Genomic DNA, 25,254 nt, shown 5'->3' on the forward strand with positions numbered 1-25,254 from the left:
CACATCTGTTTCACACCACGGTGGGGATCACGAGCGCTAGGGAACCACTGGACAGACACACTGAGCCCCGCGCCCAGCCTCTCTTGGAGACCCAGGCTGGGAACCTGAAACTCTCCACATCCATGAGGATTCTTCCGGTTCCACCTGGGATCACAGGTGCGCGGTCAGGGCAGGTCTGTGACGTGCGAGGGGCGGAACCCCCAGGTGCACATGCTGGCACTCTAACCGGGCTTCATCCCCAGCAATTTCCTCAAGGGACAGGACCTCACTGTGGCCCAAGCTTACGTAGAATTTTCTAGAAGGACCTTACATCACACCGCATTGCAGTTCTCACATAACAAGGGCGCTCAAGAATCTCCCCACGCCGTTAGCAGGAGTGGGTGCGACAGGAGGGCCCTCCCAGAGACCCGAACTGGTGACCCGACGATCAGAAGCGAAGACCTTCCCAAACTCGGTCCCGCCCGAGACGCGTCCAAGTGCCAAGATGGCGGACGCCCCGCCCCGCGGCTCCTGGAGGCGCGTTGGCCTGCTGGAGCCGACTGCTTCCGAGCTCTCCCGAGCGTTCCCGAACGCCGGTGGAAGCCCGACCCTGCGCGGGCGGGAGCGGCCCCGCCCGGAGCCTGGGAGCTGCGTCGACGGCACCGAGGGGGAGGGGAGGCCGGATGTGAGTGGAGCGGCCATTTCCTGTTTCTCTGCAGTTTTCCTCAGCTTTGGGTGGTGGCTGCCGCTGGGCTTCGCCTCCCAGTGCGCTGAGGGCCAGGCGGCGTGGACAGCGGTCCCGGCACTCGGCGCCCCGCCGCCCGCAGCCTCGCCCCGGCCGCCCCCGCGCTTCCCGAGCCCGCCGCTTCCCGCCTCAGTGACCGGCCGCCGCCGCCGCGGCCCACGGAGCGGCCCAGATGCAGGCCATCAAGTGTGTGGTGGTGGGAGACGGGTGAGTGCACGGCTCTGCCGGGGGCTGCGGAGGGGGCGTCTTCCGCGGCGACCTCGGGGGCGGGCGGCACCCGGGTCCCCGCAGGCCCGAAAAGCCTCGGGCTGGCGTAGAGCTCGCGCCCGGCCTTCTGGGGGGGGTCGCGGGCCTCCCACCCTCCCGGGCCTGGTTCCGGCTTCTGGTTGGGGGAGGGCCTGGGCGAGTCGGCCGGAGGGAAGAGGGAACTCCACCCCTCCTGCTTTCTTCGCGGGCCGGACACCGCCCGTCGCCCGGCTCTCGTTGGCACATAGGCGAGGCTGGTTTGAAGAATTTTTCTTTGAAAGATTTTTTTTTTTTTTTTTTTAGAAGGGGAAGTCTAGTCTCTTCATTAACTCAGGATACCCCGTTTCCCCCCCCCCCCCCCCCCGAGAACTGGGATAGGTAACGGCAGCCCCCAAGTCGGTCCTATTTGATGCATGTTTGCACCGGTCACTTGGGTGACCTGGAACTTAGGAACGGACTTGGTTGTTTCACACTTTGCGCCGAGAAAGTTACTAGAATGCTGGCTGAAGGAGTGCGAGAGCGATAGGACTGTCATTGAACGTTGGTGTGGTCATAAAAAAAAAAAAAAAGTCTTCTGGACGAAGCAGATCCAGCTCCTTATGACTGGAGGCAATTATTTTCTTGACTGTCCGTGATGGTTTCAGGCCCTTCAGGGAGACAAGACTGGTCTTATGCAGCTTTTTTTTTTTTTTTTTTTTCACCCTTCGGTAGAAACAAGAATCTCAGTGTAATCGGAGCAAAATCGCGCGTCTCAGCGTGGCTTGTGTAGGGCTCGTGTTAACGAGGAAGCTTGGAGATTTACTACTGCCAGCTTCCTCAAACGCAGAATGCAACTGGTACATTTTCAAGTTCAGCATAACGCGCTGCAAACTTGGTGGATGTCTTCCTCGCTTGCAGTGAGGACCGTCTTTCCTGAATCGCAGCCCCTGGGTTTATGATCACTTCTTCAGCGTATTTACGTAGCTGCACCAGGCGTTTGGGATTGTCCTTGTAACTAATTCAGCCCAACGGTCAGACAACTTCATTTATTTATTTGTTCTGGTAACAAGTCAGTCTGTGGGATTTGTTTCACAAACAGGAAGTCTTAGGAACACGGTTCAGTGTATATAACTACACATTGGAATTCCATTGAGTAGGAATGTGTATGCTTTCCTTTTCCTCCTAAAAGAAAGCTTTATTTTGTCTCTTGGTATAGTTAGTTAGGTAATGAAAGAAAGCAGTTTAAGTGAAGTTCTTTGCCAAGGTAAGGGCTTTTTGTGTAAATCCTGGCTTCTGACTGTCTTGGTCCTCGATTATTCTCCTTTCATAGCCTTGGAATTGTTGGGCTTACAGGCGTGAGTCACCAGGCCTGCTTTAAGGCTTGCTTACTTTACTTTCTTTTTGATTTCTTTTTTCCTGTTGGTATTGTGAGTGAACTAAAACATATCATCTTTTCTGGAGAACGTTTGAAAGTTATCTGAACTTCCCTTAAAAGTTAAAAATGTTGTATCAGCAGTTTGGATTGTGAAGTACTATGACATTCCTAGTTTTCTAATAAGCTTAGGGACCATCGAGGAAGAAGAGAGGTTATAAGAACCAGAGGTCAGGGACACTCGATGGAAACAGTATTTTCTGGACCAGTGAACTCAGCAGCAGCTGTACAAGATCCTAGCCCAGGGCAGAGAGGGCCTAGGCCTAGGTGGGATGGTCCCTTGATGGCTGCTAGGGGTGGGAGAGCTGTGTTTTTAATGGGTGTGGCCCTTGCTAGGTCCACCTAGCTCCAGTGGATGGCCCCACACCCATGACTATGTGGGCAGCACAGATTGGACTAGGTGAGTTTTTAAGTGGTGAAGTTGGAAGGAGGAAGTAGGGGGAGGAGTGGGGATGAATATGATCAAAATACATTGAAAGACTTATCAAAAATTACTTTTTAAAAAAAGGTAAATTGTTGTTAATTCAGTACCAAACCATAGTGTTTGAAAATTTCTAAGACTGAAATACACATGGAACAGGTTTGCTAAAACGAAGTTTATTCGATACTGATATAGTGTAGCTTCCCCCCCCCCCCCCTTTGGAGTTGGAACTTAGGGCCCTATGCTTCCTGGCAAGTCCTGAACAGCTGAGAGATATCAAAGCTTGTTACTGGCTTAAAAAAAAATCTAGTAGACATTCTACAAAAGAATGTCTACTGTGGAGTCTGGATCCTTCCTTAGGATTCCCACAACTTCTTTTTAATTTTTTTTTTTTTTTAATGTGTGTGGATGTTTTGCATGTGTGTCTGTGCCTTATGCTTGTGCCAGCAGAGGGTCCCCTTGAAACTGGAGTTACTGGCCTTGGTGAACCACTAGGTGGGTTCTAGGACTGGAACCAGGTTCTCTGGAAGAGCAGCCAGTACTCTTAACTGCTGAGCCATCTTTGCAGTCTCCCCTCCTTCCCACACTACTTTTTTTTCAACTTTTGGAGTAACCCTCAGCATATCATTCTTTCCTCAAGAGAGAATCCTCAGGGGAAAGTTAAACACAATGCCGACTGTTAAGAGGCTCCTAAGTGCCTGGTCCTTGTGGAGTGCTTAGTGAGTGCTGGCTCCCATTGTTACTGTGGTTTTCTTTTAATTTGTTTGGTTTTACTGTGAGGGTCTGTGATGAATGTTAGACATAAAGATTCCTGGCCTTGAATTTTTCAGTTTTCTTAAAAAACAACTTCATTATTTTTATGTTTATTTACTGTGTGGAAAGCACATTGCCATGGCAAGGGTGTGATGGGCAGAGGACAAGCTGAAAGAGTTGGTTTTCTTCTTCCATCACATGGGTCCCAGGGATTGAACTCTGGTAGTCAGGCTTACCTTTATGTACTGAGCCATCTTTCTGCCCCGGTGGACTTTTTTTTTTTTTTTTAATGGAGTTTCACCTGTATGTCTCTGGCTGGCCTGGAATTCACAGAGATCTGCCTGTCTCCTCCTCCTAAATGCTGGGATTAAAAGTGTACATCACCACTTCTAACTGTACTTGAGGGGGAAAAATACTGAATGTGTAAGAATGTTTTACCTGCATGTTTTACATCTGCACCACATGTGTGTCTGATGTCCAAGGAGGCCAGAAGAGAGGGCATTGGATCCCCTGGAGCTGGAGTTAGAGATGTAAGGAGCTGCCGGGTGGGCGCTGTGGATTAAACCTGGGTCCTCTGCAAGAACAGCCAGCACTCTTAACCAGTGAGCATTTCCCTACATCCCCACTCTGTACCTTCTCATACTGTAGTTGACACTGATATCGTTAGGGCTGAATGACAGAAGGGAAGTGTGCATTTATCAAAAGATTGAAATACACACTCCGAAGGGCAGTGTATAGCAAACATTGGTTTACAGCAGTGGTTCCTAACCTGGGGTCATGACCCCCTTGGGATTGAATGTCAGTTATCCTGCATATCAGATAGTTACTTTACAGTTCATAACAGCGAAATTACAGTTAAGTCACAACGAAAATAATTTTGATTGAAGGTCACCATTACATGAGGAACTGGCTTAAAGGGCTACAGGATTAGAAGGGTTGAGAACCACCAATTTAGAGGTGTAGGTACATAACTTTTCATGCCAATAATATTTTTCTGCTTTTTATCAAATAAACTATATTCCTGAGGTACAGTTGGAATGCCTTTTATTCTGAGAAATTTAAAGCTGTCAAGCCTAATGTCACAGATAGTTACTAAGTTTTACAGGGCTAAAAGCCAAGTGATAACAGTCTTATTGAGGTCATACAAATTATGAACGTTCTTATTTAAAAGTTTTGAGGAATTACAGTTAAAAATACTGTTACAACCATGTTAGATCGGTCAGCTTGTATTCTTCTGTTGAGTTAGTTGCTGTTCAGTAGTTAATTGACAGTGGATGTAAAATAGAGATTGAAAACTTACTGTCAGATGGTCTTTCTGAAAACAACTGTGTGCTTTTCTTGCTGATGGTGTGGCATGTGCTGAGCCACACTGAGCCAGCGTTCTTACCTCCCCCCCCCTTTTTTCTTTGTTCTGATGTGATGGACTAAACCTAGGGCCTCACATTCGGTAGGTAAGTGTTCTACTTCACTACATTCCCACCCACCCTGGCCTCTAGCTCTGTTCTCTTGCCTCCACCTCTGAGTACTGGGATTGCAGAGACATGCGAGCACAGCTAACTCAGTGTTTTTGTTTTTTTAACTCGGTGGGCTTTTTTTTTTTTTAATTTTTTTTAAGATTTATTTATTTTATGTATATGAGTGTTCTATCTGCATTTACACCTGCCAGAAGAGGGAATCAGTTCACATTATAGATGGTTGTCAGCCACCATGTGGTTGCTGGGAATTGAACTCATGACCTTTGGAAGAGCAGACAGTGCTCTTAACCACTGAGCCACCTCTCCAGCCCCAACTCAGTAGTTTTTAATAGTATTCGTTTAGTTTTGGTTGATCAGAAGGCTAACAAGCAAATGTTTTGTGTTTCCTTCTTGTCTGCATATAGATTGGGCTGGTCGTCTGTTTGGTACAGTGTCTAACTTAGGCATTGCTGTCCAGGAATTTTGTTAGTTCAGCCTCTTCTGATGTCATCCTTACAGGACTGGACACATTTTACTCTGCTTCCATTGAACAGTGATGGTATGACCCATGAATTTGCTTTCTTGTGATGCAGACTTCTGTGTTTATTTTGACCTACTTTACAAGTACTTGAATTCTGCTCTCTTTTTATGTACATTGGTGTTTGACTTCATGTATGTCTTATGTGGGAGCGGGGAACTAAACTTGAGGCCTGGAAGAACAGCAAGCTCTCTTAACCTCTGAGCCGTCTCTCCTGCCCCACCTTATTTTTGAATCAGGGTCTCATGTAGCCTAGGGTAGCCTCCAAACTCCCTGTGTACCCAAGGCTAGACTTGAACTCTGGTTTGTAAGAGCTAGACCGGTGTGCATCACCATGCTCGGCCCTTAAGATTGTTGGCTAGATCTGTGTGCTTTTCGACAGTATTACCTGATCTGCATATGGTTTACAGTTGTTATTGGATGAGTCCAGTTTTTCAGTCTTAGGAGCATTTTGTCTTAAAAGACCATTTACAAAGTTGTTACTCTTTTTAGATCTACACTCCATCATGGAGTTGAGGGATGGAATTGAGGAGATTGTGTATGCTAGGCAAGCTCTCTACTACTGTGCCAGAGCTCATGAAGGTCTCTTTTCTTTTGGGGTAGGATTTTGTTATGTAGCCCATGCAGGACTTAAACATGAAGAAATCCTTCCTTTAAGACTTCAAGTGGCTGGGTTCGGTGGTGCATTCCTGTAATTCCAGCACGCAGGCATGTGGAGACGAGGCAGGAGGATCTCTTGAGTACGAGGCCAGCCTGTTCTACAAAGCCAGTCCAGGACAGCCATGGCTATACACAGAGACCCTGCCTGGGGGAGGGGGAACACTTCCAAGTACTGGGATTACACACCCAATGTTCTTATACACCTTTAAATTTTTTATTTGTATATAAGAGTTGTCTGTGTTGTGTATGCGTGGACACAGATGGCTGCAAGAAAGAGTTGGAGGCACTGTCAGCCCTCTGATGTGAATGCTGGGATTCAAAAGCAGCATGGGCTCTTGCACACAGAGCCATTTCACCAGCCTCTTTGTATGCTTTGTTTTGTTTTTTGAGACAGGGTTTCTCTGTGTAGCCTTGGCTACACTTTATAGACCAGGCTGGCCTTGAACTCACAGAGATCCCCTGCCTCTGCCTCTTGAGGGCTGGAGTTACAGGCGTGTGCCATGCTTGGCAGTACAAAGTTCTCTTAACAGAAAAATGAAGACTTCAGTAGGAACGGAAATGACTAGTGGTCTCTACTTGGTCCTTTCTGCAGGACAGGGCAGGAAGTGCAGATAGGTTAGAAAATAGTATTGTCATGCGCTGCAGGAAGAGCCAGTATAGAGTAGACAGGGGTCTTTACACCCAGCTCCTTTCTAGATTTTAAAGGTTATAAGGAGGTTGAACTGAGCATTTAAGCATACACATTTAGAAAAGTCCAAGGGAGATATTCTTCCAGAAATCTTGCAGCATGTCAGTCATGGCTCCGACCAGATAATGGCTTCCATTCCTCATGTGGACATGTTCTTGATGTTACTTCCTATAGTTCATATGTTGGCTTTGGCCTCGAGTTGATTTATGCCTTGAGTTTACAAGCAATGAGTAAATACACTAAGAGAAGGATAATAACCTTTCTATTTATGCTAATCCATTTTTAAATTAACAGTATAGTAAAAAGTCCACAGATGGCCTCTCACATAACCCAGGCTTGCTTCACACTTGCTGTGACCTTAAACTTCTTATACTCCTTGTTGCTACCTCCTGGGTACTAGGATTGCAGACATGTGCCACCATGCCTGGTTTTATTTAGTGTTGGGATCAAACCCAGGACTTGGTGCATGCGAGGCCACCTGAGCTCCATCACCATCCCTATAGTGATGTTTTTGTAGAACATAAATTGTAATGATAAGAATTGCACTCATTCCCAGCCGTGTGTGGTGGCTCACAACTGTAACCCCAGCACTGAGGAGGCAGGTCACAGGGTCATGATGGACACAAATTCAAAATCAGCCAGGTCTACATAGTGAGTTCAAGACCATTAGGGCTGTGTAGTGAGACCATTTTAGTAGGTGAAGGTACTGGCTTACAAGTCTGACACCTGAGTTGGATCCCTGAGATACCTATGGTGGGACCCCTGTGAAAGGATCATTCTAAACACTAATCCCACCTGTGGACCCCCCCCCCGCCAAGGGGTCACGACCCACAGGTTGAGAACTGATGCCTTTAATTTTTCCTGTGTCTCCTCATGCACCATGTGACATGTGTGGTGTGCACACACACACATTCTTGCAGATAACAACAAAATTCTCAAAGCCAGGTTTTGCCAGTACCTTCCCAGCCAAGCCATTCGAAGATGATGCCTTTAGCTGCCTCCAGGTCTGGTACAGAAGGCTTGCCCAGCTTGCTGTGCAGCATGATGGTGACGGGAGGAAGATGAAGTGCTGGGGATTGAATGCAGTGTTGTGTGTGCAAGGAAGACGTTCTACCACTGAGCTACAGCCCCAGCTGAGATTTTCTTGTTTTAATCAGTGTATGTTTTGTACCAAGAGCTTTCACCGACTTATCCATATACGAATGGAATGTATTTTGATCACCCTTGCCCTATTATTTTCTCTTTATCCTCCACCCCTTTCCATGCTGTGCTTTATTGGTTTGTTTAGAGCAGATTCTCTGTAAGTAGCCCTAGGGAGAGTGGAACTCACTGTGTAGCCCAGACAGACCTGGGACTCTGGCCAGTCCTTGAGTCTTGTTTCCTGCAGCATCTAGTTCGTTCGTTCGTTCGTTCGTTCCTTCCTTCCTTCCTTCCTTCCCTCCCTCCCTCCCTCCCTCCCTCCCTCCCTCCTTCCCTCCTTCCATCGTTTCTTCCCTCCTTCCTTCCCTCCCTCCTTCCTTCCTTCCTTCCTTTCTTCCCCCTTCCCTCCCTCCCTCCCTCCTTCCCTCCCTCCTTCCCTCCTTCCTTCCCTGTAGTTGAGTGCATCTGCTTACCAGCAAGAAAACTGAGACAGAAAAAGGAGGGTCAGATGTGCCAGAAATTGCTGCAGGTAAATGAGCTGCTCTAAATCTCAGCTCTAGGCCTCCCTAGATCTTAAGTTCTTGCTCATACAGGTTTGTTTTGACATTGTAAGCCTTTCACAAGATAAATGTCTAATGAGTCATTTCTGTTTCGAAAGCCGTTAGGGATTGGAAGTTACCTGCCGATGATGTAATGTTTGACAGTGAGATCTTGAGGGTGGAGAGTTCCAGCTTCATGAAGTCCTTTATACTGTTCCGAGTCAGACAAGTACTGGCAGGACTGAGTGGTTAAGCTCCTGCCCTTAGTCCCAAAGAGCGGAAGGAAAGTTCTGGTTAGTGAACCCCAATCTACGGTGGCCTATGCTGAACAGCAAAATCTTTCAAGTCAATACTAGTGTGTCATCCTGACCTTAGTAAATCAGCAGAAGACAGTGAGGAGCTGGGCTCATTACAGAGGACTGTTGAAACTGAGACTTCAGGGTATCCCTCAAGTCAGATAGGGACTGGGTGAGAGAGATTTTATTTATTTGTTTGCAAACGTGCGACAATCTTTATTTTTAGTAATAGTCTCAAAACAGTATTTCAGGTGGTTGGGAGCTTTTTAAACAGTACCCTCCCTTCTATCTGAGGGAGCACAAGTAATAGTCTGTCCCCTTAAGGTACTTATTTCTGCACTTTTCTCTTCTGTTCTCTCCTCCAGCTGTTTGAGAAGTTTACTCCATCCCTGTGCCCTTGACTAACTTGATGTTAGCTTGTGAGTGTGAGCCCTGTGCTGCGTAACTGGCTGCACTCTGTTAGGGGCAGGCTTTGGGGGCTGGGGCATGGGCGCTTCAGAGCCTTGCCACTTAGCGGCAGAACATCAATCAGTACTTGAAATAACTGCAGGTTGCAGAGGCAGCCGTGTTCACATACTAGTAACACACGAGTGACGTGTTCTGGAAGAACTTTGTGTTAACTGTTCTCGGGGTCCAGTACTTCACACATGCTTCTTGAGTGCTGGTCCAGACACCACAGACTTTCACAGAAAGGGAGGTTGCTGAGTCTGCCATCCTAAGAAGTACAAAGGTTTAGATTGGTTTAAGATAAAAACGTGTGTGGAGTGTTAAATGTTACAGAAACTCATTTGTTTACACTTATGGATGTGATATATCTGTTTCCTGGCCTTTTCTAGATTATGGTAGCAGAATAGTAGAAGCCAGGATTGTGTCCAGGTTGACTAAGAAGCCCTTTTTTCTCCTTTCAGAGCTGTTGGTAAAACCTGCCTGCTGATCAGTTACACGACCAATGCATTTCCTGGAGAGTACATCCCCACTGTGTGAGTATGCTCCTTGGGTCGGGAACCAACTTACCTGTGATGTGTTTTTTTCTCTTCTGCGGTAAAGCCCTTGTCAATCGCATAAGAACTAATAGTATTTATTTTCCTCTGAAACATCGACTGGAATCTAATTATTAGGTATTGAGAGTTTTAAAAAAAATGAGTCAATTTAATGTATGATTTCCTTATATGAGGGGATATACAGTTTCCTGCTTGATTTTTAGACATTTAGGAAACAAAAGAAAATTAACTGTGAAGAGCATAGGCTGGGAGATGTAAAGAAGACCAGAGCCTCAGCATAGCGGTGTCTGATAACAGCTCTGTGGCAGCTGCAGCACGGAGTGTTACATTAAGTTTAATTGACCTTTTCATTGGTTGGCTCCATGTCACTGTTGCAGGGCTGTAGGGTTGAATCTAGGGTGCCATGTGGGGCTGAGTTGGATTTTGGGCTGCTAATTCCGTATGGGTTGCCTAGTTGTTGAATGGGAAGAAAAAGTGCTTTTCTCACTGATGGCTCACTCTGAGCCTCAGCATGCTGCAGAGTTCTGTCCTCATGTCTGCATCCAGAACACCGTGATGGCTCAGACCCTCGGGAGACCTCTGGGTTCTAATGTAAAGCCTAGGCTGGTTTTTGAACTCTTGATTATCTTGCCTCTCAGTGTATACCACCATGCCTGCCGTTATCTTCATAAAGGCTGCTGTGGTCGGTCACATTAGTGTAAACTTTGCTTTAGTAAAGGAGCCTCTATTTTTTTTTTTTTTAACTTTTAAGTTATTGTATCTTTAATAACCAGGCAGTAAGTCAAAACATGAAAGAAAAAAAAAAGTTAAGACTGTTCCTTTTATGGGCGATGCCCATCACTATCGAATCAATCACGTAGTTAAGATAAGATAGCATTCCAAACAGCAGGGGAAGGCTTCGAGGCTCAGGATTGAGACATTTGATTGCTGATAATCGGCCGGGGGGGGGGGGGGCAGCTCAAGAGGTTAACGAACCCTCAGAGGACAGGTCATGGTTGCTGGGTCATAAGCACTTTGAAGCGTCTCTTGAGGGTGATTCGGTGTTTTGAGTATTTGTCGTCTGGGGAGAACCGAGCAGGATGAGCAGAGCAAGTCTGTTGCCCCATAGGGTCAAATTTCTTCAGCGTATAGACGCAATCGCCCTGCTCGTTGAGGTGATACTGGGGAATCATGACTGCACCGCAGCAGACAGACGCCAACCAATATACAGCCAGCCGCCTTCCCCGGAGTGCCGAGCCTCTATTTTTTAATCTATTTTTATTGTATGTACATTGGTGTTTGACTGCATGTATGTGAGGGTGTTCGATCTCCCAGAACAGGAGTTACAGACAGTTGTGAGCTGCTATGTAGTTGCTGGGAATTGAACTCAGGACCTCTGGAAGTACAGTCATTGCTCTTAACTGCTGAGCCATCTCTTCAGCCCCAAGACCCTCTATTCTTAAGTACTACAAATAATAATACTAGCCCTTTGCCTTAAGACTGATGTATGATGATACTTGTCTTAGGGCTGGAAAAATGACTCTGGCTGAGAACTGGCTGTTCTTTCAGAGGATCTGGGTTTGGTTCCCAGCACCCACATAGCAGTTCCAGTTTCAGGGGCTATCCTGAACTCCATGGGCACCAAACACATGTGCTGTATAACATACATACATGCCAGCAAAACACATAAAATTGTGTAGCTTTTTTGTTTTTTGTTTTTTTTTTTTTTTTGAGAGCTCAGTCTGTCCTTAAATTCCTGACCTGATCCTGCTTCAAGCCTTTGGGTTTTTGGTTTTGTTTTTGAGTAATCAGTGATACCAGTAGCATTTTGTTGTTGTTTTGAGACAAGATTTTGCTCTGTAGGTGAAGCTGACCTTGAAATATTAGTGATCCTCCTGCCTCAGTTTCTTAATGCTGGGATTACAGAACTTTAAATAATGACTTTTCCTCTCGTTAGTTGTTAGGCTTTTCTGGGTTGTCACTTTCTGTAGTTAACTAATTTGTCTGTAGTAATTTCAGGCTAATTTACACATTTATATGGTCAGGTGTACTCTGAAAAGCTGGCAGCTTCTAAAATCTAGATCGGTTTTGTTGCACCTCTGCTCTTTGGCCTCGAGCATAGGTGACTTTGCATGTATACTTTAACTAAAGACTTTGGTTGAAAGTGAACAAAATATGTACATGAGAACATGACACATCGGATTTGGAAGAGGGACTCCGTCCGTGTTCTCTTCCGTGCAGATTAAAGATATTAAAGCAGAGCTTACTTGGTCTTGTATTTGTTTCCTGGTAAGTTAGTAGCCTGTCCTTTGTTTCTCATCTCTGGTGTGTGTGGTTGATTCCCTGTGTCCTACTCCCTCCAGGCTTCTCATCCCTCAAGGATGTTTTCTGGGCTGATAGCTCCAGGTCCATCCTTTTACAGAACTGTGGGACTGGGACTTAGTCCCCATGTATGTGACTAACCTTTTCTTGTCCATCCTACAGCTTTGACAACTATTCTGCCAATGTTATGGTAGATGGGAAACCAGTGAATCTGGGCCTTTGGGACACAGCTGGACAAGAAGATTATGACAGATTGCGTCCCCTCTCCTACCCGCAAACAGTAAGGCTCACACTTGATTTTTACTGGGTTTTAGTATGTGTCCGGGGCTCATAGATCTGCTTTTGTTGTGACTGGGGTCTGTGATAATAATAAGTGATAAGCTTATTATAATAATAAGCTTGCTTCTTTTAAGCAAGCCAGAATTTGAGTCTATCAGTTATTCTGCCTTTTTTATTTTGAATTGTTTTACTTAGTTTAAAGGCAACACACAGAACAGTACTATGTTACTTTTCGTTTTGCAAAGCTTTTCTTAACAGCAGTTACTTTGAAAGACAGCTTGTTTTAGGATGGTTTTGCACTGTGACATAAATTTAAGCAGTTAGTTGGACATGTTGGCTCATACCTGTCGACAAGCACTTGGGATGCTAAGGCGACATTCCTACAAGTTTGGGGCCAGCTTGGCCTGCAGTTTGAGACTTTATCTCAAAAAATTCAAATTAAGCAGGTAATATTAATGTTTCTTGAGCTGGGGTGTTGCTCAGTTGGTAGAATGATTGTCTGGTATTCAGTCTTTGAGTTACTTCCCTGGCATCACATAAACTGGACTAGTGGCTTGTGCCTGTAATCAGAAGTGAAGGCAAGATGATCAAGGGCATCCTTGGTTACATAGTTTCAGCCTGGACCACATGAGACCCTGAGCCCAAAAAATAAATAGATAGATAGATAGATAGATGGATAGATGAATGAATAGATGAATGAATGAATGAATAAAAGTCACGGTTTCTTTAAACTGAAGTAGGAATTTATCTTAGGACTTCTACTTTTTTCTTTTTATAAAGCACATAGTTCTTGGTCTCAGTACTAAGTCTTTAGTGTAGATTGAGGTTTCAGTTTTGTAAAATAGACCTTTGTGTTCAGACAGGAAAAACATTTTTTTAGATTAGTTTTGCTTCTGTATGAGGCAACCAAATAATTGATTATTTACTGATTATTTACCAAAGCCAATTAGAGCAGTGGTTGGCAGGATCAGTAAGAACTTGGAAGTGAGTGTCTGATGCAACACAGTTGTTACATGTATGTCACTTGCTTATCTTAATCTGTGTTCTCAATTGAGACTGTTTTAGGGCCAGGGTGGTGTGGCTCAGGGTAGAGCATTTGCCTTTCTACAGAGCAGCATAGGGAAGTAGGGAAGCAAAAGTATATCTTAGAACAAATTTGGTGCTAAAGTGACCAGCCTTAAATATTCATGACAGGCCACAGAGCAAATGCCTTGGATTCAGGTCCTGCATTGTACTTTGCTGTGCAGTCCCAGTCTTCATCTCTGGTCTCTGCTGCTTCCCACTAGCATAAGTTGAGCTAATACATCTCAGACCAGGGCTGTTGGTTCAAGCCTTTAATCTCAGGACTTTGGAGACAAAGGCAGGTAGATCTGTGAATTCAAGGCCAGTCTGTATAGTGAGACCTTGTGTCAAAAGCACAGTAAAATAATATATACTGTGTGCACACCAGTTCTGGTACAGTCTGCACCCTCTAGTACCCAGTTGCTCCTTTCGCCTTACTGATTGGATGGCCTCTGCTTGGGTTTTCCTTGGGTGAGTATTACTTGTGCTCTTTTTAGTGCCCCTTATTGTTCACTAGAAGGTCTGGCTTGGAGTGGGGGAGACAGCTTAGAGAAAGGCAGACTTTGAACCTTGTCTGACTGGGCGGCCGTAACCTACACAGCCATTACTTTGGAGTGTCAAGAATCAGTTCCAGTCTATACAGCTTGTGTTTTTGAATGAACTTCCCGTTGTTAGTGATGGTTTTACCTGTTAGAACATGCCTTTTCTCTGCAGTCAGAGGATACCAGAAATACTGCAGATAATCTGTTTGAACTGTAGGTTTTGTATTGAGTTGTAGCCAAATTTTAGATTTTAGTTAACAAATACAGATAAAAAAAGTAAGAGGGAAGGTTTTTTTTCTTTTTTTTTTTAAAGATTAACTGATCAAGTATATAAAATCAGCCCACAGTCACGAGATGATTGCAGTCTTTAGTGTTTTTAGAGATGCTCCGCGACTAGTGGATGCTGAATAATTCTGTATTTTAAAACATGGCAATGTCTGTCTGTCTGTCTGTCTGTCTGTCTATCTATCTATCTATCTATCTATCTATCTATCTATCTATCATCTCTCTTTCTCTCTCTCCCTCCTCCCAGCCCATTGGCTGTGTCTGGAAGGGTGTGGCATGATTTCTGAGAAATGGGAGACACCCTATTGTGACTCAGTGGGTACAGAGTAGGGTGAGGCCATTCTGTCTAAGGGAGTCATTCTTAGCAAGTCAAAGGTGACTTGGCAGAAGTCAGACTCTGCTGAGTATCATAGATAAGTGAGGTGGGCTCTTCCCAGATTGAATAAGCCGTAATTGTGTGAGGCCAGACTCAAGGTGGGTGTTGTAAACTTGTTACGTCTCACCTGTGTATAGCAGGCAGACAGTTTCCTAATAGTAAGGAAGGAGGAAGACAAGGTTTTTGCTAATTTTCCATATTCCAGTGATGATGAGGTGGAGGTCCTTAGGGACAGAGGGGAGAGCACACAGCTAGCACCTAAACACTTGCCTGCTAAGACTTCCTGAGATGTGGAAGTTATGCTCAAATGTGAATGGTCAGAAGTCTGCCTTGCTTTGGGCTGTACTGCCATACCACAAGCAGACCCAGGATTTCCAGGCTGGCACCTTATTCTGTTGTCTGTGCTGACTAGTACATGGTCCTGACTTTGGCTCTTGAGCTATAATTATAGCCTTTTTATGTGACTTACTTAAAACTGTGGTCAGAGCTGGCCAGTGGTAGCTCATGGTTTTAGCCCAGCACTCGAAGCCTGAGCCAGGCAGATCTTGAGTTCAAGGACAGATAGGGCTACAGAGAGAAACCCTGAATCAAAAGAGAAAACAAAACAAGCAAACAAAAAGCTGTTCAGATATTCTTCTGAAGAACCAAGTGGAAGATTTTTGTTTGTTTGGGACACACTAAAAATGTTAACACTTCATGTGTCCATTGTTTCTGTTTTGAGACAGGTCTCCGTCAGTATGTTGTCCAGGGTGGCCTGCAACTTAACAGTGTTTTTGGTTCCGTCCTTTTGAATGCTGCGATTATGGCTTCTGTTTCTTTTTAAACATGTATTTGTTTTTGTGTGCATGAATATTTGCCTGTATGTATGCGTGTATATCATGTGCATGCCTGGTGCCTATGGGGGCCAGATCAGATCCCTAGGAAGTTTGTGAGCTGCCACGGAGTGCTGGGGATCAACCCTGGGCCCAGCTGTGGAAGAGTAGCCCTTATAATCACAGAGCAAAGCCATCGCATCTCTGGCTCCTGGTATTACAGTCATGAGTACTCACAGCTAGCTACAGTTTTGAGTTCCTTTTGATTGTTTGGTTTGGTTTTCCTGCAGGGTTGCTTTGGCTGTCCTAGAACTTGCTTGATAGACCTGACTGGCCTCAAACTCAAATCCACCAGCCTCCACTTCCAGGGGCTAGGATTAAAGGCCTGTACCACCACTTCCTGGTGCCACTTTGATTTTCAAAGGGTTTCCTTTGTTAAGATGACTGTTAGATGTTGGGTCCTCCAGCCAGAAGTCACTAGAAACTACTTGCAGTTAGCCAGAATAGGCTGTATTCCCTCTGTGCCATGAGGGAAACCCACTGAGGACCATATTATATGATGGGGGTGTGCAGGACTGCGGGGGGTGTGATGGTTGTGCTGTCTCAACCTTGTGTTTTAGGAAGTCCTACTTAGAAAGTATGAAAAAGCAGCTCCTTGTATTCCGTGTCTCTTGAAGTGACCTTGGGTTTAGGAAATGATCTTCCAATCTTTATTTCCATGTGGTTGCATTTCATCAGCGTTGTCACACAGAGGCCTGGGAGCTTGTTAGAGTTTACAGGAACACCTCCACCGTCGGCGCTGTCAGCATCAGGCCAGCTCTCAGATGTTAAGAGCTGTGAGCCTTTTTTTCTAGTGTGTGTTCTTCGGAACACCTGCCCAGCTTTCTCTGTTGTGTGTATAAGCCCTGTCCTGTTCCTGCATATGGAATCCCTGTATTAAAAAGAAAAATCCAAATGTGAACCTAAAATAAAGATAGGAAGTGTTTGGGAGAGAGTAGAAGAAAAGCCGCCATACTCCTGTGGTGCTGAGATTGCAGCCGCCTCTTGCTACACCCTGTCTCACTTCAGCTAGCTGGCTCATCCTGGGGACAGTACCACTGACAAGCTGTAGTTGGTGTATGCTTTTGTGTGTGTCTGGGTGTGACAGGTTATGGTGTTGTCTCTCAAGAGCCTCCTTCCTTCCTTCCTTCCTTTTTTCCTTCCTTCCCTTCCCTTTCTCTCTTTCTCTCTCTCTTTTTTTTTTGAGACAGGCCTCTCACTGGGCCTCGGGCTTACCCCAGGGATCCTCATGCCCAGCAAGCACTTTACTAACGAGACTGCTCTTCATCCCTGACTGTACTTTAGACTGCAGAGGGAGAAGTAGTTGCTGATCCAGGAGTAATGAAGTTATTGAGGCTCACACTCCATTAAAGGCATGTAGGGTGTCTGGTATAATTACAAGTGTCCTGGTGATCTGAGCAAAATAGTAGCGAAGTCTCAGGTGACCCCTGAGAAAGGGAGACCCCAGTAGCACAGCCCCTTCTTCACTTGTATCAGGAAAGCAAGGTTGGAAGGTATTGATGGTAGGAAAAAGACATTAGAAGCTGATGATTTAGTGAAAGCTGAACTTAGGTGCAGGGGGGAAGGATTGCTGAAAAGGGAGGAAGAGGGGAGGTGGCCGATGGGATAATTTGTACATAGGAGGAGTGGAGCAATGGCACCGCTTACGCCTGCCTCTGCCTCATCTGGAAGATGCTGCTGGAGGGCTAAGGCGAGTAGAGTGAGTGAGGGTGCCCCATCTGCTCCCTGACCTGTCCTGTTGACTGGCTGGATGAAGCGGTGTGGATTGTTCTGGTTTTTGGTGGGGTACACTGTGTCCTGTTCTTAGGACAACTTTAGAAATAGCCCATAGATGAAACCTGGAGTCTGCAAATTGTTACTCTTTGGATTATAAATACAAGCTTGAGTGAGATGAAATAGTGCCCTTGTTTGTCTTTTGTTAGAATTTCTGGAATTCCATATTGGGAGAATAAGCCTGTCAGTTTTTACTGAACATAGAAACAAATAGGATGAATTATGATAGAAATGGAAAAGGTTGTCACTTACAAAATTGCCACCAAGTGGTGGCACTTTCAGCTTGCAAAGGAATCTTAGTTTTTCATTTCAGTAGCTCTCTCCAGACTGAATCCACACCTCACTCCCAGAGCTGCGTGAGGAGGCTGATGGGCCAGCATGGTGGCTCCCACTGCTCTGAAAAGTTTCACTGTGCCCACGGGCAGGTGCCTCACCTATCTTTAAGGCTTCCTTTGGCTTGCCTCTGAGAACTGTAGAGTTCTTTGAAGATCTTGCCACTGACGGATGCCATCAATATGCCTTTTTATGTTAAGGGACACTTTCTGGACACTCTGAACTCTGGGATGTGTTAAATTCTGGCAAGTGCTACCTACCACAATGAGAGTGTCTTGGTGGCAGGCCCAGTGTTCTCTTGACTTCCTTGTTGAACTGCAGGGGACAGTCTCTTAGCTCCAGGCTTCACCGCATAAAGATTTTGTGGTTCTTGCTCTCTAAGGTGAATTGAGACATTGTATAACTTTGGATTCCTCAGGAGTGTAGAGACAGATTTCTGATGAAAACCATCAGGTTATATTATTGATTTTTGTATTTCTTAGTTTGTACTGAACTCAAGCAAAGTTCTCCTGCATTACTAGGTTGGAGACACAAGTGGTAAAGATAGAACCTCCAGGGGCAAAGACAAGCCGATTGCCGTATGTAAGACTTCAGTTGACTTTAGCCTCAAGCTTTGTCTCTTCTCTCACCTCACTGAGTCTTCCCAGGATACTGCTGACCTCGGGTCCCTTGAGTGTTGTTTATCTGATTCACTCAGGAGCGGTTTCACTCGATGAACTAAGCTTGCACTGGAGTGTGCCTGCTCTGCCAGCTGATTGAAGTGGTCAATGAGCTGCTTGCAGCCCTCCTCCCAAGTGAAAGGAGGGCTGTCTGGAAGCCCTCTCTGGGCTGGTTGAGGTGTAGGTGTGGGGGGAGGGGTCCTCCTGGTGCTCATGTAGGTGGTTCTGCACTGGGCCAGACTAACCCCACTCCTAGGGCCCTTTCCTCTCAACTCTGGTGTTCCTCTGGTGGGCTGTGGGCGACTGTGCAGCGCTGTTGAGCTAACCCAACTGTGCTTTGAGAGGGTGTGGAATCAACTGGGATGCTGGGAGGCCCTGGTGATTCTCTGACAGGCTTGTGCATGTGCCAGCAGTGAAGTAAACAATGTTGTTCATGAAAAGCTGCCGTGTGGGATGTTTCTTTCCTTTTCAGGTACGAGATTCCAGCTGGATGGTTTAAGGTGGTAGCTTGGCAACTGTACACATTTCACAAAATAGCATAATTGCCTTTTCTAGGGCTATGTCTTGATAAGCCTAGCATTTTAGAAACTGGGTGTTATTTTATACATGTAAATATCAGAATTTTATTTTTGTGTAATATCAGACAGGAAGAAAAACTCAGATATTTTATATTTAGCCAGCAATTTCTCTTCAAGTAAGCACGCTTGCACTGCTTTTCCTTTGCATTCTTTGGGGCCAGTGCTGCCCTGGGCACAGGCTTCCCAGAGGCCCTTGGCTGTGCGTGGGAAGCTGTGGCAGTGCTGGGTGGTGCGTGCTTGTCTGCTGGGAGATGTCATACTGAGTTCCCTTCCGGGCTGGAGGGCTGGGGAGCAAATCCTTGAACTCCATTTTGTGCCGGGGGCAGTGACAAGCTGGCTGATAGATGCTGGCAGTGATGTCAGAAGGCATGCACTTAACGTGCATGTGGAGACTTAATGAAAAGCCTGTCTTGTTAGATGGTGTATTTAAAGTCGACTCCATTCATGAGACTGAGAGACTTCCAGAAGAGTTTCCGCGTTGATTACAGATAATTAGGTTTCCATTTGGACATGCGTAGAAAGGGACCTCTGGGAATGTGATTTGATGCTTCCCTGGCCTCAGAAGGCTTCTGGCGGTTTCCTCTTCCACTCACCCTCTCTCACAAGGGAAAGTGGAAGAAGCCTGCTTGGCCGGCTTGCCAGTGGTTTGGGAGTCATCTGGTCAGCTAGAGGGGTAAGTGGACTAGTGAGGGCCTGCCCAGTTGCAGGTAGCAGTAGGCACACAGTGCCTCGCACAGCTCATTGCTGTCAGCCTTAGGCAGAGCGCTCCGGCAGGGTAAGACTGCCCTCTACATACTGCCTGTGTTTCCTTTCCGTAGGACGTGTTCTTAATCTGCTTTTCCCTTGTGAGTCCTGCGTCATTTGAAAATGTCCGTGCAAAGGTAAGTGGAACTTACTGAAAGATTGTTGCATAATGTCACTCCCAGAAAGAAATATTAAAAGGAAAATGAATGCTAAGCGCTACTGGGAATTTTGGCTTGTTTAACTTGGCTTTAGGACTGTACTGGGGAGTGGGCTGTTGTTAAGCCCATGGCTTAATTTCTGTGGGAAGCAGGCTCTGCTCACTATAGTAACAAGCATTTCAGAGTCAGTCTAGTGACTATTTCTTTCTGCTCCAGCTTAGTAAAAAGGGGTGAAGGACCCTTTTGGTGTAGAGATTATCTCCATGCTGGAGATGATGGACATACCTTTTATGTCTTATATATGTTCATCCTGAGTTGATGGTGAGTTTTCTAGGATGATCCTAGAAGGCAGACTTCTTTTTCTACAGATAGAAGTGATTTCCTTTGGGGGTGCTTTCTGTTCTGCCCTCCTTTCTTGTCTCCTCCTTTCTTCTGGTCCTTGGCAGGTGGAGTCTGTTGTGTTGTCCTCTGTTTTGGGGCCCTTGCTAGCCAGGGTGAGGGTAGGGCCAGCTGGGGCTGGAGGTTTGGCACTCATTGCATGGAAGCTGGGCGAAGGAAGTCTGTACAGGAGAGTGGCACGCCTTGTTTCTGCACATCTAGTGGTACCCTGAAGTGCGACACCACTGTCCCAACACTCCCATCATCCTAGTGGGGACGAAGCTTGATCTTAGGGATGATAAGGACACGATTGAGAAGCTGAAGGAGAAGAAGCTGACTCCCATCACCTATCCACAGGGGCTCGCCATGGCGAAAGAGATCGGTATGAAATCCTCTTTTCTTGTGTTTGCTCTGCTGTCCTGATAAGTGGCAGGAGTCCGCCTGAAAGAGGACTGCTTGGTGTCTCTGGTTTGGGCAACCAGCCAAACCAGGCCCTCGCTGGCCTTAGCATTGGTGTGAGAGTTGGTTGCTGAGCTGCACCATGCTGGCTCAGCAGAGGTACTGTGTTCTAATCCTGCCCTGTATAGTGTCACTGCTCTGTGGAGTGTCTCATTGCCCCTATGGCTGTCTTCTCTAGGTGCTGTCAAATACCTGGAGTGCTCAGCACTCACACAGCGGGGTCTCAAGACAGTGTTTGATGAAGCCATCCGAGCAGTGCTCTGTCCACCTCCTGTCAAGAAGAGGAAGAGAAAATGCCTGTTGTTGTAAATGTCTGAGCCCCTCGTTCTTGGTCCTGTCCCTGGAACCTTTGTACGCTTTGCTCAAAAACGGTGGAGCCTTCGCATTTGATGCCAAGTTTTTGTTACAGATTAATTTTTCCATAAAACCATTTTGAACCAATGAACCAGTCAATAATTTTAAGGTTGTCTTAAATGTAAGAATTCCAACTTACGGTCTATTAAAATTCAGCCCTAAAATGACAAGCCTTCTTAAAGCCTTATTTTTGAAAGTCCCCTATTCTTGCTCAGATTAAGAATTGCCAAAATACTTTTTGAACTAAGTTGTGTTGTGCTGAGAACACTTAAGCGCTTAACTGTTGAGAGACTTCTGTCGTTAAGAAGAGCGCAGCTTCTGGCGTCGGGTGCAGCCCCTGTCTAGTTTCCAGACTGTGTGACCCAGCGCAGCCTCCTTAACGACACGTTGCCATGTGATGCACTGTAACTTATCAGCCCACGTTCATTACATAACTTTGTACTGTATGTCACAGTGAATGAGTGTGACAGCTCAGCTCTTTGGTTTCATAGTGAGTTTTTTAAAATAACCAGTTGACTAGCTTTTGCAGACTTTGAACAGAACTCTGCTTCCCGTGCTGCCTCTAATGAAGTATTCTGTTCCTAGTCGTGGGTGTGCTGGGTGGAGTCTGTGAAACACGACATGATCAAAGGATAAAGACAGTATTTTGACTAATATGAAGTAGAGATTACACTACATTGTACATGGAGTAATTCAACTAAATAAAAGTATCACGGGTAAAGATTTTTAACGGTTAATTTCTGTCAAATACAGTAGATGACAAATGGCCGGTCTTACCAGTGTCTCTCCAACTTTTCCTACCCCCACACTGCCATCCCTCCCCAGATGGGACATTGATCCATATTTAAACTGGCCGTCCTCAGTTGCTAACTTAGCAAGTGCTTTTCTTTAGGACCCCTTTCTTAATGAGCAATATGTCTGACCTGTACTATAAGATCTTTCTGATAATGCATTTGAAGATTTCTTTTGGTAGATTAGTAGAAGTGCATTCCTGTTTTCACCTTACTTTCTTCAAAGCTGATAAGTGCTTTCCTTAGTTTTCTAGTAACTAGGTGTAAAAATCATGTGTTGCAGCTTTACAGTTTTTAAACTATTTTAGATATTCTTAAACTATGAACCTTCTAAACATCACTGTCTTGCCAGAGTACCAACACTGTCATGTGACTAATGCTGCCCCGCTAGACCTCACCCACGTGGATACGCTTCCCATCGTGGCTCTGCCTGAGATGTTCCTTTGGGTCTGTGAGGTTCTGTCAACTGCTGTGCTAACGCTGTTCTGTACAACCTAACTCACTGGCAAGAACACAGTGTTGGGTCCTTCAACCACTAGAACAAACTTTTTTCAATTGACAGTTGCAGAATTGTGGAGTGTTTTTACATTGATCTTTTGCTAATGCAGTTAGCAGTATGTTTTGCATGTATGACTTAATAAATCCTTGAATCATAAATCTGGTCATGCTTGTGTTTTTGGAACTTGACAAACAAGCTCTTGGCGTGTTTGCCTCACTTTAAAACTCTGGATTGTTGGAGATGTGCTTTTTACACTGGAGGGACAGAGAGAGGGAAAGGGTTAGGTGAGGTGCTCATGTAGGATGCCCACAGTGGGGGTGTCACCTGAGCCTGTGCCTGTGGGAGACGTGCCAGAGTTGCCTGCTGGGAAGCTGAGCTTGGGCTTGGCAGGATGGACCACATTCCCATCCATTGTTTCATGACCAGCTAGAATTGGCTTTCATTGTTGATTTGTACTTTGAAGCTTTAAAAATGATACCACTTCCGTTTCTGGATGCGCACATGGCACAGCACATGAGGTCAGAGGACAGCCTTGAGTCAGTGCTCTTCCTCCCAGGGATTGAACTCAGGCTGTCAGGCTTGGCAGCAGGTACCCGTACCTACTAAGCCCCTTCACTGGCCCCAAAGCAACCTGCCTACCTGCATGTCTTTTCCTTTTGAGACAGGGCCTTACTGTGTCTTTTTGGCTCTCGTAATTCATAGAGAGCCTGCTGCCCCTACTTCCCTAGCACTGGGCTTAAAGGTGTGTGCCACCATGCCCAGCTCCCAATTCTTTTTTTCTTTTACTCAGAGTTCAATGAGTAATTAAAAACACAGCAAGTAAGGACTACACAAGTACCAGCCCTGCCTGACCCATTCCAGGGGCAGGACTTTGGGTTGTTTTGTTTGACCTATGAGTGCTCTGCTCAACTGTGTGTACCACTAGTACGCAGTACCCGCAGACATCAGAAGACGACTTTGGATCCCCTGGGCCTGAATATACAGATGGCTGTGAGCTGCCATGTGCATCCTGGGGACCAAACCTAGGTCCTCTGCAAGAACAAGTGTTTTTCGCTGCTGAGCCAGCTCTCCAGGTCCCCAGCCTTTTGTGTGTCCATGTCGCCTCTGCCTCCCGAGTGCTGTGACTAAGCGAGCGCCACCACTGTTTTCCCGTCTGAATTCTCATGTTCACCTCCAGTTTTCAGCCACAGCTCTGGCTCCTCTTCCCAAACTGAGTTTCCAGCTTCAAGCTGTACCAGGTGGTGACAGAACTCGGCCTCTGCCGCACTTCTGGTTCCCTGAGGACACTGCCAAACTTCCTGTCTTGGGATCTCTCACTGAACCTGAAGTTCACTGGTTGGCTAGACTGGCCAGAATGCCCCAGATCCTCCTGTCAGCACCTCTGCAGCAGTTTGAACATTAGGTCCTCACACCTGCATGGCACACTTACTGGCCAAGCTGTCTCTAACCTTGAAGATATCACCAGCCTTCATTTTGCTAGGTTTCAGGGTCATTGGCCATCACATCTTTATATCCTACATAACTCCGGGTCTGTGGTGCACTTACCCTGACGAGTTGCGTCTCATAAGGGCTTCCGTTTTGAAAATTCCAGGTTCCTGGGATAGCCCTGCAGATTTCTGACCAAAGTTCTTTTTGTGGTTGACCTGGCTAGCCTGGAACTCACTATGTGTGGACTGGCCTGGCCGTGACCTCAGAGAATGGCCTGCCTCTGTGCCGGAATGCTGGGATTAAAGGTGTTTAGCAGCATACCTGGCAGGTGTACTGAATACCTCTTGTCAGGTTTCCCTTCAGTCTTACTGGCCCCTTTGGGGGTTTGATTTGGACAGTCTCAAGTAGCACAAGATGGCCTGCATCTTTGAAAGCAGCTGTGTGGCCTGCCCCTATCTGAGTGCTGAGAATAACAGGCTCAAGTCCCCACCACACTTGGCATTCCCTTGTTGCTTTCTGCATTTTTTTAAATTGTATGCTGTGCTTGGTGGACTCTTTCTAGCCAGAGTAACAGGACAACTTGGTTTACAGTAGAAAGGCGACTTATTACTAACCGGGTACAGCCGTACATGCTTATAATCCCAGCATCAAGAGGCTGACGAAGGAAAACACATTGGAGGCTAGCGTGGGCTACTTAGCCAGTTCCGGTCTCCCTGTAATACAGTCTGATGGTATGTAATACAGTCACTGAGGGTATGTCAACTACTTTATTTTTGAAAACTCCCTCTGAGCCCACCAGCTGGCTCCAGAGCGAGAGAATACTGTGAGAGCTGAGTGCACATGAAAGTTAGGCTATCAGTTCATGTATGGAGGAGCTACAGTGCTGGGCTGAGGAAGCTCCGGCCGCCCTTAGTGCCCCATGAAGAACGCAGGTAAAGAACATAAAGTGCACATCTGTCGTCTTAAGTTAAGACTCGTGTAAACAGTAGGATGGGATCCTAGAAGGAGTGGGGGTGCCGCAGACCCACCGAGGGTTTCAGGAGTTCTCTGGTGGCCACTGGAGGCTTGTTGGTCCGCAAGCTTAGTCCCAACACCTCTGACTCCGGATCCTGTTGCTTAAGCAACAACAAGAAGGTTCTAGAAATCGCGTGGGCATACTGATGTCCATCCTGGGACCCATCAGATTACTGATAATGGATACCACCGTTCCAGCCACACAGAAGCCACTCATATTCAGTCTCAGAAAAGGGTGCAAGTCCACCGGGCTGGGCAGTGTCGAGGAGAGCTGATGAACTAATCCACAGTAACGCCGCCTGGCCCTGGGCAGGAGGCACAGGCTGTTGTGTCGGCAACCACTCTGTCCAGAGCCCGAGTTAGAATGTCAGGCATGTGGTCAGTCAGCATCTTTGGGCCTATCAGGATCTTGCTGAAATCTGCTTCATGTGCCCACCTCGCCCGGTACTGTGCAGCGGAGCAGCAGCCAAGCCTTGAACAAAAGAGAACATCCACTAG

The 25,254-nt window shown here is 46.2% G+C and overlaps 3 protein-coding genes across 4 annotated transcripts in view; 1 reads left to right on the forward strand and 2 right to left on the reverse strand.

The window, feature by feature from the left end:
• Positions 1-658: 658 nt before the first annotated feature.
• Positions 659-22,472, forward strand: Rac1 (Rac family small GTPase 1). Its single transcript, XM_055598589.1, has 6 exons — positions 659-931; positions 9,779-9,850; positions 12,335-12,452; positions 19,750-19,812; positions 20,434-20,593; positions 20,849-22,472. Exons 1-6 carry the CDS (start codon positions 897-899, stop codon positions 20,977-20,979), a joined length of 579 nt encoding a protein of 192 aa, XP_055454564.1. The 5' UTR covers positions 659-896; the 3' UTR covers positions 20,980-22,472.
• Positions 10,610-11,043, reverse strand: LOC129670139 (H/ACA ribonucleoprotein complex subunit 3-like). The gene has a single exon (XM_055598590.1). It carries the CDS (start codon positions 11,041-11,043, stop codon positions 10,861-10,863), a length of 183 nt encoding a protein of 60 aa, XP_055454565.1. The 3' UTR covers positions 10,610-10,860.
• A 2,018-nt stretch (positions 22,473-24,490) lies between the features above and the next one.
• Positions 24,491-25,254, reverse strand: part of Daglb (diacylglycerol lipase beta) — a 37,591-nt gene continuing 36,827 nt past the window's right edge. For both annotated transcript variants that reach the window (XM_055598635.1, XM_055598634.1), the window contains one exon: positions 24,491-25,228. In XM_055598635.1, the coding sequence (XP_055454610.1) occupies positions 25,036-25,228 (193 nt within the window). In that variant the 3' untranslated portion in view covers positions 24,491-25,035. The remainder of the gene's footprint in view (positions 25,229-25,254) is intronic.

This window comes from Psammomys obesus, unplaced genomic scaffold (genome assembly GCF_907164565.1).
Source record: "Psammomys obesus unplaced genomic scaffold, mPsaObe1.curated_primary_1811, whole genome shotgun sequence".
NCBI classification, from domain to species: domain Eukaryota; kingdom Metazoa; phylum Chordata; class Mammalia; order Rodentia; family Muridae; genus Psammomys; species Psammomys obesus.